General features: G+C 45.6%; 1 protein-coding gene across 3 annotated transcripts in view; it reads right to left on the reverse strand.

Moving 5' to 3' along the window:
* Positions 1–13,161, reverse strand: part of LOC128875910 (DE-cadherin) — a 64,287-nt gene extending 51,126 nt beyond the window's left edge. For all 3 annotated transcript variants that reach the window (XM_054121929.1, XM_054121928.1, XM_054121927.1), the window contains exon 1: positions 12,648–13,161. In XM_054121929.1, coding sequence (XP_053977904.1) covers positions 12,648–12,741 — 94 coding nt within the window. In that variant the 5' untranslated portion in view covers positions 12,742–13,161. The remainder of the gene's footprint in view (positions 1–12,647) is intronic.
* Between the last annotated feature and the right edge of the window lie 3,139 nt (positions 13,162–16,300).

Consider the following 16,300-nt stretch of genomic DNA (forward strand, 5'->3'; position numbering starts at 1 on the left):
TGCGTCGAGTTACGAAGAAATCGTGAACGAACACCGAGAGGAAGAGGCGGGTGTAGCGAGGTGTCGTGTTAAAAAGTACGAGGAGAAATATTTAATTTCTCCGGACCGGTTCGTTAGAGGTGCAAGCCACGTCTCCGTTCTAAACACGGGGTACGTGCCAACACGTACAGGCTGGGAACATTTCGAGCTACGAAACGGCACGGACGACGCGTATTTGTTGCGCTTTGCCGCTCGCGAGGAAAAGGCCGCGCGAAAACGAGGCAGAGATGAACAAAAAACTCGCGTCTTAAAAAGATATGCGTACGCGACAGTTGAAAATTAAAATGGTCCTGACCCGAAACGTTGCTTCGATTTGCGACGAAAAACGAGAAGGAAACTGAAGATAACACCCCTAAATCTTGATTAAGATTTAACGAGAATTTTTGAAGCAGGCTATTTCGCTATTGGCCAAAGCTACGTGTCGCGTAAATCAACGAGTGATAGCGTTATTATCATAAAAACGCAATTTATGAACGAAACGACGAATTTCTCCCGCATCGCGAACATCGCTCAGGGGCATTCTCTGTAGCTCATTCCCGTAGAAACTGATCGACCTCTTTCAGGGGCTAGGGCAATTTGTAAAAAAATTAGGTCGCAATTAAGGGATCATAGTGTCGACAAATTATACCTTGTCCACGATTATTTTTTCAACAGATCAGTTGTAAAAGCATCGCTCGAGTAGCGTGTACAAAGTGTTTCTTATCGACGCACGCTGTTTTACTATTTTCGATATCGATACTTTCGTGGAAATTAACAAACAAAACTAAATGATCGGTAAGTGAAAATTTGATCAAATACCGATACACGACGGAAAATATTTCTCACCGTTACGATTTTGAATTTTCGAGATTCTTTCGTTACGGTTATTTTTTGTGATTCCCTTCGACGTATTCGCGTAAAAGGAAGAGGAAAGTGGATAAACCAAAGGATGCGAGTTTCGCGCGCTGCGTAAGGACGAAAGACGTTAAAAGAAACAAGGGTAAGCTCGAGGCAACGCGCTCGATCGGGAGAAACGGATTTCGCGGGAGTATGTTTGTTACACCTGTTAGAGGCCCGTGCGGTCAAACGTTTTCACAAAAGCAACTTCTTCGGCTGGATGTAAACATCGTACTCGGAGCTAGAAATCGACGACAAAAGATTTAGAAAAGCTACTCTGGGCAAAAATAGCGCGCGTAGGAATCTCTCTACGGAACCTTCCTTTGTCAAAATAATAGAAACACACCAAAAATAACGCGTTCTACGCGAAAGCAGCAGCTGCGGAAGTTTCTTTGGTCCTCGTTCTCAGGCTGGATACAGCGAGGAGTGGATCCCCGTCGTGGATGACAAGGCGACCGTAAATTTCGTTTCAGGAGGATGCGCGACGAGAGCAAGAGGAGCGTTTCGTCTTGGAAACGGAGAATTTCGGTATTCTCGACTTCGACCGCGGAGACTACATGCATGCTACGTTATGTGGGTTACTGTAATTAATCTCGAGTACAGTCCACGAAATTAGCAAAACCTCCAGACGACCCAACCTATAAATCAGGGAACTAGATACGTCCCGCTCAACTTTTTCCTCCGCGAAATTTCCTGCATTATGCTAATTCAAATTTGTCTACGCCTACGTTTTATTTCTTTCTTCGCGCACCTACCCATCGGTAACCGTTACATCGAATGGAATTGTTTGTACCGTGTCTAAACAGATCGCTGTTTCGAATTAGTCCCAGCAACGGATTCGGTGTATCTGAAACGTAACGCGCGGTGTGCAATTACCTCAACGCACTAATTCTCCGTATTCCCAAGCAATATGCTCTCTGGTGAACTAATATTCGCGACGTTTGAGTGACAGGTTCGTTCCTCTCCGGCTGCTAAGCGTACAGATATCTACCAGCGAATTACACTACAGCGATGCCAGCGCCGCCAAGTTATTTTCATAGGAACTTGTTTAACGACAAAACGATAACGTAATAATGCTAATGCCGATGCTAATGCGGGAGTATTTGGTTGGCGATCTCATCCTTGCTCGGGTATTGCCGTTCGAATGCATATTTACGAATTCGTCCCGAGTAAAGCAACGGAAGAAGGTTCCCGCAAAAGGAAAACTATTCCTCTCGTTCCTGCGTTTAATATCCGCTTTCTAAATGCATGCGAACAAAATTTAAGCACCGATGCGAACAAGATGCAGCGACTATCTCGCATTCCCGGGGTCGGTTAACCGTAAAATCGTAATCGCGAGATACGACCACTGCAATGGAATCACCTCTTGTACGCCGAGAGCTTTTTCCTTTCGCGCGAGTCGATTACGCTCGTAAAGGATCGTTCCTCCTTAAAGTTGCCGAAGGTGTGAAAATGCGATAAGGTCATTCCACGCGTTATTCGATTCTAGAATTATCCCTTTACAGATGAAAGTGTAGTCGCGATTCGACGAGGTACTCGTTTCCTATTGTACGAAACTGCCATTGTCATTAACTTTAGTTTTCCACTTTCAGCCTTCGACGCAACTACTAGAGGCTCATTTTTCTCTGGTAAAACCCCTTTGACTCATCGCGGCGGAAGTGACGGGAAGACTTCCCGAAAGCGACGATTTCGTTCCAAGGTATCGAAGCGATTAAGTCGGCTATTGCTCACCGTACGGGTATCCGATACCCACTTCCTTTCGCGATACCGTTCGCAGGATCGCGCGCTCGAAAGTAAGTGGAAGGTCAGCGACTGACGCGGCTGTAGTACGCGAGACGGAGTAGTAAGTACTCGAGCCTGAGAGAACGACTGCTAGCGAGACTAGAAATATAGAAGTTAACTCGCGTCGCGTACTCATGCCAACATGGCGACGCATCGCTCCGTCTCGCTTTGCTCTTTTTCCTTTCAGCTCGCGACCTCGACTCTTCTTTCTTCCATCTTACTTCTGCTAGACGCGTTCTCTCCATCGCTCGGCGTACTCGCACGGTACACAGCGAGCACGTTTTCTACGAACAAACCAGAACTAGCAGAACCGGCAGAGGGAAAAAGTACAGTTTCCATGACTAGAGCTCGGGCGACGGAAAACTTCGTTACAAAATTCGACGGGCGAATCTGATCCGTTTAGCTTGGCGTCGAATCGACTTTTTGTTCGATTTTAAACTTCCACTCCAGCGTTTCTCAACCGTCGCTTTTCCCCTCGATAATAACAAATTTGGATGGATCGCCAAGCGTACGGATAAGTATATCTCGAGTTTCGAAAAGGACGCGGGAGCATCGCAACGGATAAGCTAGAGGGCTCCGAGGATGACGCGCGTTTCAGAACGTACCAGTCTATCAGCAATAGTGGAAAGGATTATACGGCTCTGCGTGAAAACCAGCGGGTGTTTGTATCGCAGGCCGAGTAGTGCCGCGCGTACGCGACGAGATGAAGAAAAGAAGAAGACGATGGCGAAGAAGCCGGTTGTACAGGGTATGCGGTTACAGTAGAATGCGACTCGCTCGGGACGTAATCTTCGCAGTGATACTTGTTCCGTTGCTGTTGCATGCGCGCGACCTTCTCTCGTACCCTCTCGCGTGCCCTACGAATTCGACGTTTACGCGAATAGAAATTTTTAAACTGTTTTAGAACAATGAAACTTCGGTTCATCCGTTTCCGTGTGCTATTTTTCATCGACCGAGTATCTGGATGAGTCGTAAATTGGAAAGCAAATTTGTCCTCGATCGCGGCTCGTAAAATTAATTAACGTGTACTTTCGCGGTCGCATCCATATCGGAGTTCTCTTGGCCGAGTAAAAATTTCCTGTGTACGATCGCATACATTTTTTGTATCGATTTGTCGTTTACGAGGGGTTCGCACGGAAATGTCAAAGGGCAAGAGAGTTTTCGATACGTTGCATCGATACGGGTGCACAGTTTTTCTTTGAGACTGGCACCGCCGCCGTGACGCTTCCCTCTCGTCTACTCGACGCTTTGCGACTAGTCGCGACCAACCCGTCGTTCATTTAATCAGAACGAGCGTACGAAAGAAAGGCGATTAAGGGGTTGCTTCGTAATAGTAGAAAGAGCGAGCGCAATGGGAGAAGGGAGGTGGGCGCTCGATGCTTTTCGAGCTCGTTTCTTCTGTCAGTCGAGGCGAACGAATTTCCTGTCGCCGATGAAAGACCCTCCTCGATTACAGGATGACTAATCCAGGAAGACGAGCGATTCATCGATGCGCTTGCAACCGCCGTCGCGTCGCGTTGATCGTCTCTAACGCGTATCGTCGTATCTTCAGTTCCTCTTTCCTTTTATCGCGGTCGTACAATTTTATTGCTGCCGGGTCTGTAGCGAATAAGACCTTGGACCATAATATTTTTCGAGCTCTCGTCGCACTAATTCGATCGATACTCGAGTAACGATTAAAAATGGAGAATACAAATCTACGAACAATTGCGTCCCGATAAATCGATCGCTAAGCACCACTCGACGGTGAACTTGTTAACGAATGAGACATCTCGCGCGAGCTCGAAGAGGCGAGGAGAGAAGAGAAAGGGGCTGGGGAGAAAGAAAGGAAGCCAGAGACGAGGGAAGAACACTGAGAGCGTAAAGACGTGGAAATTCTGCAGAGACAAGCGATATTCACGGTTGGGCAAGACGGGTGGTGTCGAGTAGGCATCATCGAGTACTCCTGCAACGGCGAATAGTTACAGCCGCAACGGTGTTTCGTGGTATTCACGGTTCGATGTATACCATCTCTACGAATCGACCAGCGGAACATAAAGTTCGAGGAATGGCTGTTTATCGACAGTTTCCGAGCTCGCGATCATCGAGTGTATTCGAGGTTGATCGGCCTGGAATAAAAGACGCTTAAATCGTCCAAAGGGCAACTGGTGAGGAAATACGTATTTACGGGGTAAATACGTGCCGATATCGATAAATCGAACAAACTTCCAACTTGTTAGCAGGAATGAGAAAGGTGTGCGGAGAGGAAACAAGCTGTTTTCGACAAATGTTCCGATAGCGAAGAGCTGTATCGAAATTTAAAGTCGTTCCGCTCCACTCGATCCGCGAGAATTGTAACGAAACGCGGAGCATCCTTTTACGTCTTCGCTAGTCCTTGGCGTGCTTTCGATTAAAAGTTGGCGCTTTCGAGCAACGGTGATATCTTAACGTTTTCCACTCTCGCGCAACTTTTTAGTTTTCGGCTACGAGCCACCCGGAAATACCTATTTCTCTTTTCTGAATGATTCATTATCGCAATAAATTCAAACTTGGTTTTCGATGCTTGCGTATATGTTGGCAGGTGTACAACTCGACAACTTAGGTGAGGTCCTCGAGGGAATGATCCAAGCGCGATGTGGAAATTAGTATCGAAAACAAAAGTTGGACTTTTACCACAGTCTCGAGGTTGGAACCTTTGAAATACCATTTCGAATAACGCCGTCTCGTTTCACGGTGAATAAATGTGTACATAGACGAATGAACATTTATTCGTAGCGTAAAGGGTAACGCTTATTTTATACGAGCACTTGATATTTCAAATAAATCGATATTTCATTTATTTTCGAACAACGTTGCGGGGAATAAAAAAGTAAAATATTATTTCGAATAGTTATTTCTTATTTTCGTTTCAAATAAAATTTGCCCGGATCGACTTACGATTCCGCCGGTCGACCGCGATTGGCGAGCACTTTTAATTTGATCCTATCTAACGACTCGATAAACGTTGAAGCAATTTTCAAAGGGAGAATCGCCCGTTTGCCTTTCCGGTTTCGCGTTCGTTAACGATTGGACGAATAACATTTTCCTGCGGTAAACTATCGAGACCCGTAATAAAAGATGTAACTTCCATCTTCCTTTAGGGATATCGAGAACGTAAAGGTCCAAGGTAAATGGGGTTGAATGCGTTAACAGTCGAGGCAGAAGACTAAAGAAGATAATAAAGGCGTTCGATTAAAGGGAACAGTGCTTCGGTGATACCGTTATTTTTCACGGAGATTAAGAAACGTCAAAAGCCTTCGACGATGCAGCTTCTCCGGTAGGAAAAGTTGCGCAATTGCGGTGCAACTATGCGCAGGCAAGCTGTCGCAGGACAAAAAGAGCGCTCGTAAGAACCAAGCCGTAAGGTTCAGAGCAACGAGGCGGTTCCATTTGCGTTTCTACCGAACCAGATTTCGAACACGCAACGGGAACAAAGAAGCATCGAATAGAGAAAAAATGCCACCTCGATGCCGGCCATTGGCTTTACGAGTTTCTCGGGCTTATCTACGACCGGTGCCTTCGTTCGAAATTAGTCGAACGGAAAGTCGTTGCTCGCGGTAACGCAACGCTTCCATTGAAGCAGCGACTACCGTTTAAAGCGGTATCTTTCAAACTCGATGGAACCCGACTATGTACTCCTACAAGAAAGAAAACCTCTCCGCCCGTATACGATTCGAGCGAAATAGGTTGGACGAGGTTGTTCGACCATGGTGGTATTTAAACATATTTTGGTTAGTTTAATTTAATTCTATCGATATTGTAAAATAGCTATATCCAAACTAATACGGTGCTGTAATAGGCAATTTAGCCCACCAAACCGCTGTCAATCTCATGTCTGCCCAACCAATTCAATTCGAACCAAGTTAGAAATTATGTTTAACTTGTTTTCCCTAAAAACGTCCTAATATCCCGCTAATAGAGGACACTGGTTTACAGTGAGAAAGAACGCGCGAAACTGGAAATTAATTTATCGCGAAACGATTTAGGATGTTTCGATGAAACACGGAACTCTACGAGTGTCGTGCGTAAGAAATTAAACGCGTCTGTAAGTTATTAACGCGAGTACGAGGCGATGAGAACTCGTGAAAAGTAATTTTGTCTCCCTTTCCCTCTCGCTCTCTTTCTTTCGTCTCCGACAGCAGTCGTGGGTAATTAGAGCTACAAATGCAACGAGACGCGTAATGCTCGCTTCGTTTCCAGACAACAAAACTTTGCGAGAAGAGTCATACCGTGACCATAACGCATCCAAGTTTCAAAAGTGGCGCGATTAAAAATTCCAAAGTCTCGAAGGAAGTTGCGTCGTTTGTCCGATCAAAATTTTGACTTGACGTTAACGCGTGCTAGATTTAAAGGTCTGCCGTGCTACCTCCACGGTTAGCTTTTATCACGGTAACGAACAACATTCACCATTACCGAGCGAGTCGAAATTCGTAGGTCGGTTCGTTTCGTTTCTTCCTGTTCGCAACGTTAAACTGTTATCGTAACGGGAAATCTCACGTAGAACCACTAAAAGTATTTCTTCCAAACACCAGGATTATCTGGACCCGCGGATAAATGGTAAAAACGTTTCGATAATGCGACTTTTTACGCGTTTCGTGAAACATAATTACGTCTCGAATTCACTCCGCGGCACGACCATCGAATAAAGCCGCTCTCCCGTGCTCCATAGAGAGGTAAAATGTACTTTGTATTTTATCGCTATCGCTGCTAGTTATCTCGCGGGAGTATCGGCTGTCCAGGGAAATGTATTTTCTCGACTCGCTTGTATTAATTAAAATTAATTTCGTCCCGCGTTGCGCGACGACCACGCACCATTTTATCTTCTCGGGTAGGAAAAAAAAATTGTTACCACTATTTATAACGGTCGCACTCTCGTTCGGTTATTTTGTCTTGCAGTTTTTCTTCGCCGTTTCGATGCCAAATTGGTTCGTTCATCCTATTTAAATTGAAGTGTACAACCAAAAGCACGGTACTCTCTCGTGCACCTAATATTTTCGCGGCTGGTCGACAAAATTCGAAGCGGTCTATCGTTGAACGCGAAACGCGGTCTGAAAATCTGCACGCGATTCACATCGGTTGTCTGCGCTTGTCACGAATCGCGTTCATCATAAACGGCTGACAGTCGACGCGGCGGACGATTTCCAAATGCAAATGTATTTCGCTTCGCGATTGAACGTCAGCATCGTTTTCGAGCGGTCGCCTCTGACGGACGGCCCAGCGGCAGAGTTCTAAACTCAATGGCCTCTATCGCTGAATCCAACCAATTAGAACGGATTCGGCGATATGTAATATGGGTGACGTGAATTACTATCGCGTTCTTCGCATGCCACGCATCGCGCATTCTCCTGCCCTTTCTTCTCCCCCGCTTCCATATTTTCCGTGCATTTAATTGCCCTACGAATCGACCGGCCATCGACGAAACATTCGACACGATTCTTCTTGCCTAACGGTATATCGTTTTCCTTTATGGTGGTTCAGCTTTAACATAGTTTAAAGACCCATGTGATTTCAAGGAAGATAGACGCGTGGTAGGGGCTACTCGTTGAATGAGTAATACCGAGAAATAAAATCTCCGTCATTCCCGACAGTTTCATGCGAAGCAACGAGAGAGACGCATTGCACATCCCGGTGAATGAATCACAGCTAAATCCTGCGCCCCTCTCCGAGCCAACGCGACTTGGCGCGGTCTGGCCCAACCCTGTTCGAGGAACTGGAACGAGTACTTTTGTCATTGACACAGCCTCGCGACTGTTTCAAATACCTCTAGCGGCGCTTAAATAGTAGAAATACCGAGGAAATTTCAAAGAAAAATGCGAATCTATCGTACAAAGTTTCGAGACAATTCTTTGGAATCCGATTCAGTTTCGTTGCGCTATTTTTCACCCGAGATGAGTAACATCCTTATTTAGCTAAAAATTGACGATAAATTTTTTATTTCAGGTACGGAGCTGCAAACTGAGAGCTCCGTGTTATTTTGATCGGTTATGCATTATTCCATTAAAATTGTGTCTGTCTCTATATTTGGCCAATGCGGAACAATTAAATTTCTCCGATCTTCCAGTATTGGACAAACGAACTCAAACTCGATTCCGGGCTTCCGAAGCGGCTTGCCGACTCGATAGAATTTTACGTTCAATTTAGTCCGGAATGGCGATAAGGTAAAGCAATATCGCCGTGGAACGTGTGCCTGTTTCGGTTTTATCGCGGACACCGTATCGATACGAGTTTATCGCGAAAGATTACGTCAACGGGCGAGCGATTAGGTTTGATTCTTCGAGGGGAAAGAGAAAAAAGTGCGGTGTGCGAGAACGGGGCCTTCTGAGCACTCGAGGCGAACCTGAACGTCTTCCCATGGGTCTATGGCCCGTGTTCTACGCCAGTGTCCCTCAATACTTTCAACCGCCAATAACAAATCTTTGTCCATTTTGTCCCGCGTTCGAATTGTTTATCGTTCGCGTGGTAACAACCTTGAGGTTAGCGGGAAGGACGGAACGTCAACCAACGCAAAGAAAAGTTACTCTTCTCCGTGGTGTGCGATAACTGAAATTTGCTGGAAGCTTTTGGCGTGGTTTCATAGGCGAAGAGCGAAGAAGGTTGGTTCAAAGGTTCCGCGAAGGGTCGTTAGTTCGGGCCCGTAAACTGAAAGACACTGCTATATACAGGCTGCACCTACAACAAACGGCCGGCGACCCCAGCTCGCTCTTTGTCCTCTAGACTTCGCTCCTCGCTCCCTTTCACTTCTTCCTTCTAACCGTCGTCCCGCGTCTTCCTTCGTCTCTCTCTCCTTCCCCCTCCGCGTCTTTATTGTTGCCCGTGCCGAGACGCGACCGGTCTTTTCTTCGCCGATCACGTTGCTTCTCCTAATTTATTTTCTCGCAACTTCCATCGACCAATGTTCCCGCCCAAAAATCTATTGTTCGCGTACCGACTCGAAATCACGAAACCAACCACCGACCACGCGTATCAAAACCTCTTCTCGGAAACATAGTAATCGAAATAACAGTTTGCTAGTACCACGTACGAGCGTACATCCCGTTATACTCGTACAAACTTTTCCAATGAAATTTCAGTCATCTTCGGTAACGAAAGTTTACCACGATGATTTTGTCCTAAGACTAAACCGAGTTTTAATAAATCTGCGAAAACGTAACCCGAACGGCGGAAGTTGCGATCGAGTCCCGCGCGCTCGCTGCTGCCAATTTACATTGCTAACTCTCTCTTTATCCCTTTTCCGTCTTCTCTCTCGTTCTATAACCGGATTTCTCGTGAAAACCGCAAAGTTTCCAAAGGTAAAGCAAACCGTTTTATTCGTAGACCACTCGCGAAACGTCGAGTTCCGTTGTTTAACCCTTTCTGGGCACCGATTTGCTTGGTTAGTACCAGAGACAGGCGAAATTCTTGCGTAGACACAAATTTCCTATAGCAAACGAAAGCTAAACTTTTCATCTGTCGCTTCTTCGATACAAATTACAGTTTGAATAACCAAGCGAAATTACATTCGTCGGTAAACGAATAAAGTCTTATTAGCGTTTCGAAATCGCTTTACGGTGGTTTTATTCGTCATCTGATGTTCGAATCAAATTTACTTTTCTGGTACAATTTTGAGGGAAATGGTTGCAAAATATTTCTCGACGTAAAGCAAGAGACGCGTCGACCAAGTTGAATATTATAGACGCGTCTCGTGCTTGGTCAGATTCTCGATAAACAACAACAAAACCATTTAATTTTGCTATAAAGACCGAACGAACTTGCAAAGGATTGATATCCGAGGCTGGATTCTTTGTTACGTTATCTCGACCCAGTTGAGAGACGGTTCTTTGAAAACAAAATAAACAGGCTACCGCTAGGTCCTTCGAAGAAACCGTCTTTACGCAGACTTCCTCGAAAGGAACAAAGCTCGGTAATTGCATGACTGATATTCGGTGGAGAATAAATCTCTAGTCAAATTTCCAACATACGACACCGACGATACCGTCGAGCATTTTATGGAACTTTCAGCTCGGACCGGACCGAATCATCGTATCGCGACACTGGCTAAAACGTTCACGTTCACCCAAAGAATAGATGACGAGATTCGAACTACGATTAATCTTCCGCGGTGATTACGATCGCTGAGGAAACAAAAACCGACACGATATTTCATGTGAAAACGTGGTCCGATATACACCAAATATAAACCTGAGAAGCTCGTAATTTTTATGCATTTTATTTATACGTTGCGTTACCTGCGCTCAACGTAAATAATAATCGTTGGTCCGAGTTTAAAAAAAAATCGAGCTTACCGATACGTAAACAAATTCGAAGCGTTGCGGTTAAAAATACACCGCGAACGCACAACCTGGAAAGCTTTTTCTCGACGGATGGTTTGATTCTCGCAAAGAGCGGAACTTTGCTCGGCAAAATTCTCGAATCGGCCTTTGCCGCCTGACATTTTGCATAATCCAGATCGGCTTGTTTACGTCCGTTCACGGTCCAACGTCTTTGAGAATCTCGAGCGGTGAGGATAAAACAAACGAGAGAAAAAGAAAGGGGAAGCCATACTGCATGGCGCGCACGATGCCGCCACCGTTGCTGTTGCTGCAGCTAAAGCTGCATTCTTTCGTGGGAAGGAAAAGAGCAGGAACGACCGAGCGAGAAGGTGGGGGAGATAGAGACGAAGGGGAATAGGGAGAGGGAGCAAGGGAAAAATCCGAGGAATGTACCAAGAGAGCACTTTGAAATCGGCTGGTAGTGGTTTAAGATTACGCCGAGTAAGGTTCTTCGAAGGCCTCTCGAATCTCCTCAAGCCGAATCCTTATGAGGCCAACTCGACAAAATGGAACGCGACCCTGATTGGCTCGATGGAGCCACGTCCAAACGAATCTCGCGTCGATTAACGCTAATAAAACTAACGTACGTCTCTCTCGACCTGTCCGTCAACTTCTTGCACCGGTAACAACGATGTAATAATCGCGAACGTGTCTCCGCGCGATCGGCGTTGCTGGCTACGTTATCGGCTCTTTGCTAAAAATTCTGATAGCGTTTGCGAATATGCTCGCCTTCGAAAACGTGGAAATTAACTCGTAAAACGAAGTCGTAGAAAATGTTTCGACGTCCTTTGTTCTCGCGAATAAAAATTGAAATCCAATCGAAGATAGAGCTAGCGTTCCTAGCGAGCCTTTGGCCTACGCGTTCTATGTAATTCATTGGGCGATCGTGGTTTCCATGAATTTCCAATTTTACGACAGCAACGTCCCCTGACGGAGGAAAGAGCTCGCGATACTAAAAACTAGAGACGGCAAACATACGAGTTGATCCTATATTTGAAAATTCCCACGAGCAGAGGTACACCTTTCTACAAAAGTAGCTTACAGTCTATCGCTCCGAGTAACAGTCCCCGGTTTTCTCAGGGTACATGTTTCGTATCGCTCGACCCGATACCTTGCTATCCGATATCTTTCGCCAAGAAAAATAGAACCGGGCTACTGGTTTTGGATTACAAAAGTGGAAAGAAGACGTCGTGGTTTGCGCGTCCAGTGCGAACCGATGGCATGGCGGCATCTTGTCGCATTCTCGGGAGATTCCTCCTTTTTAACCAAAAGCACGGACTAAAAAGTCTCACCTTCGGATATGTGGTCGAGTGCACTGATATTTTCATTGTATCCACGGATCGAACAAATTTATTCGTACTCGAATCTCGTACGAGAAATGGCAAAATTTTTAAGCGTCGAGTTCCCTCGGTGCTTATGAACGAGGCCTTAGGTCCCACTTTGCCCCACCATTATTGTACGGTTGGCCTCGTCGACGCGCATGCGCGGCGGAGTGAAACGTTACACACGCATCGTTGTCGAACGCACACAAACGCGTAAATAAGTACAAACAAACACACGAACATGGAATACACGCACGCAGAGTGTCCCGTATTAACCTAAAAAATGCGTACTATAACTCACCTAGCGTTCCACAGAGCAGCAAACACCACAATAAAAGACGCCGAGGCCTCGCCCAGGCCCGTACGATGGATCCTCCAGGTTGCTCTCGCGACATGTTTCTTTTCTTCCTTCCTCTGCACCGGCTTTCGCCTTTTCGGCTGGATAACCGGCCGCGGCGAGCACGTTCTCGTCTTTCTTCTCGTCGTTCTCTTCGTGTTCACCGATGCAAACTATTTTCCCCGTAACGATCACCCAAGTTTCAACAGTCACCAAAGTACATCACCAACGCACATGGCTCTCACGATCCCTTTGGCTCCTTCTCTATCCAAGGAAACAAAACACACGACACACTTGCGCACCTAGAACAACGAATACCTCGCTGGACGACAAATCGAGCACAAACACGCGTATACGGTATCCCGAAGACCGACGCCGTACAAACGCGCCTACCCAACTGAACGACGACGAGAACGCGCGATTTGTTCGCGGTACCCTGCCTGCTCGCTGCCTGCTGCCTGCCTGTCCGCTTGCTTGTCTGCCCGCCTGCCCCGAATACTCCTTCTCTCTCGCTCCCTCTCGTTCCACTCCCCCCAGCTACGCGACGACCTACCGCCAATATCCCCTCCGCTCTACCAATCCCGTCGCCAGCATACAAACAGATCTCTCTCCCCACCACTAACTACTTGTTGATCTTCGCTCAGGAACGGCAGTCGATTCAAAGAACCTCGCGCTTCGCGTTTCACCTTTCTTTTTTCTCAAGGTTTATGAATCGATTCACGTCCGGCTAGCAACTTTGTAGTAATTTTCCAATGCTTCGGAAAATTGAACGCGACTCTTTCTTTACGAGCATTTATAAATGCTTACAAGGCGAGTCTTATTTGTTAATTTCGTTAATTCGATTTGCATTTCAACCAACGAAATTTTAACCGATCGCAAAGCGTACCGTACGGTGTTTACTATTTCGTCCAAGTAACGAGATCGCGAGTAAAATTAAAAGTAGACAATGATTAAAATTGCAATCGATACGATCGTTCGTTGATTGGAAAACGCGATTCCTGGTAACTAGCGCAAATTTTGACCAATTTCAAAAATGTAATAGTATCCACGCTGGAAAATTGCGCGCGCGCGATTGTTCGTAAAATACATTTTCTCGTTACCATTGTCGGGGAAAAGGTGGACATTTTCCCGAACGGCGAAGCGCTAATAACTCGTAGACCTGAATCGTGCGGTGTCGTATCCAGTGCACGTTTATGGCTCAGGATTTACCGTAATTATAGTGATTTCCACACGAATTAACGCTCCCCTTATCCCTGTTCGTTCTTCTTTAGCCAGTGTCTCTTCACTGCTTTGACTCTTTTTATTTTCTTTGGATTTTTTGCCTCGTATTAGCCAGAGTAGCACGTAGTTGCGCGGACCAGACGATCGACCACAAGATTCCTCGCGAATTACAATTACGAGCGTCCTCTCGGATTCTCGCGTTTAAACTCTGACACGAAACGCTGACGGTAGGTAAGAATTAACTATTTCTCCGCGTCTACGTGTAGTTTTTCTGAATCGTTATTCTCGGTGAGACGTCTCTCTTGCATTCGTTGTGTAATTTGTTTGCTTTATCGTTCGCATAAAAATATGCAAATGTGTGAGATACAGTGTTAAAGCAACCGAGGCTAATCGCTGTGCTCGAATGGACCATTTTCTAAATGGTTAACCGAACTAGTCGCCAGGCTGCAAAGAGGTAACCCACACTGTTCGAACTAGAAGTACCTTTCCAAATGGGTACATGTGTACATAGTTGGAAGCACGAGCGTTTCAGCCTTCGTGATTATCCGATGTCAAGTTACGTAATTGACCTTTGCATCGGTTTCAAGACCTGCGACGCTCCCGATCCTTCGGGTCTCTTCCTGGAGCTAGTTTAATTGAATTCCGCGGGCTCTAAAATCAAACTCATTAAAACAGCAGAGTTTGGTAAAGCTTGCCACCATCGGACAGACTGCCTATACATATATTTCCGAGAAAGGAAAGATCGACGTTTACTAAATTTACCGAAAAAACTTGGCATCGATCGATCAACGAATACTTTTCGCGAGTCTCGTAGGTGTACGGCTATCTCTCTATTTCAGCGATCCTTGCAGCGCGCTGTGTATTCAATGTATTACGTTCAAGATACGTTCCACGGTAAATCTAAACAGATAAAGCTCCACGGAAGATCCTTGCTTATAAATTGAATTCGTCGTCGACCCTAGTCTCGAGCGCTCGAGGTTCGCAAGCCTGCCATAAAGCTTGAGAATGGTTTGAACTTTGTAAACGTCTGGCAATATGTACTCAACGGTAGAGAGAGTTCAAGACACTAGAAGGAATTCGCGAATATAGTTTGAAACTATTTTTCGATCGTGATTCTCGGTCAGGAGTTTCAAGTACCTATGCGTCGCGGTTTCTCGATCCAAGTGGCATTCGACCACCAAGGTGTTACCTCGAGGAATTCGAGTTCTACATATTCCTTAAAAAACGAACGTGTCGTGGCCGTACCGGGTTCCTCCTCTTCCGCCGTTTTCTCCTCGTTAAAGAATGCAGTCGCGTCATCGAAGTGCGCACGATAGCGCCTATGCATGAATCATTTATTCGGCGCCACCGGCTCGATAGTCTCGCGCAATCTTCTTCTCGAGCTCGCCGTGTATCGTTTCGAACGACAACGGATGCAACTTTGATCATACGTCTTCGATAAATACGTTAACGGATTTTCTCATTTTAGTGCTTCGATACTAGGTCATCGTCAGACATTTTTTTAGAAACGAAATATAAGCCAGAAATTCCGCTCATTTGACACACGTCGATACTAATTATTCAACGATGTTTTGTTATTTTTTTATGACTAAATAGTTCAATGTACGCTTTCCACTGCAATTTTACCCATCTCTAACATTCGTGTGTCTCTTGTTTTAATTCGTTATTTCGCATCGTCTCGTTTTTACGTAGGGAGAAGAATCAATATTGCCACGATCGAACAAACGAAGCAAAGTCTGCGGAACCACCGGCATCGGTTCGTTCGTTTGAAAGAAATAATTCACGGAAATATTAAGTACGCCATCGAAACGGCACATAGCGGGGCACACCTTTTCAAACACGAACGTTAAGGCTTGAAACCATTGGAGGATTCACCATCGATCGTCGGTTGAAAATGAATTAAACCAAACGAACGAACGCGGACTTGTCGTAAATTCGAGCCGATGCTCTATGATTTCTGGACTCGTACGCCAAGTGGCCGATCCTTTCTACGCGAATCGCTTGTACGCCCAAACCCACGGTGTCCCTGTTCGGAAACGTGCCAGATACAACAGACCAACAGACCATTGGGGTAATTTCATATTTGCGAAAGAAACTTGTACGTTGGAATTTTTAGTGGTGTACTTAACGTCTTAAATTTCACTTGTCAACGAATGTAGGCGCCATATAGCAACGAATACGTAAAGGAACCGAGCAACGAAAAGTATAGAGGAAATGTTTACACGTGACGTTTCATTTTCCGCATTTTATAAACATTTGAAAATATCAGGTACGGCTGGTATAATTTGCGACCATATTTATGCAACTTGTACAAACGTAAACGTACGGGTTTATCGTAATTGTTTCCATTTTTATAAAAGTCGGCTAATCGTAGAATATTTTCCTCTTTTTTTATG

The sequence above is a fragment of the Hylaeus volcanicus genome, chromosome 4, assembly GCF_026283585.1.
Source record: "Hylaeus volcanicus isolate JK05 chromosome 4, UHH_iyHylVolc1.0_haploid, whole genome shotgun sequence".
In the NCBI taxonomy this organism is placed as follows: domain Eukaryota; kingdom Metazoa; phylum Arthropoda; class Insecta; order Hymenoptera; family Colletidae; genus Hylaeus; species Hylaeus volcanicus.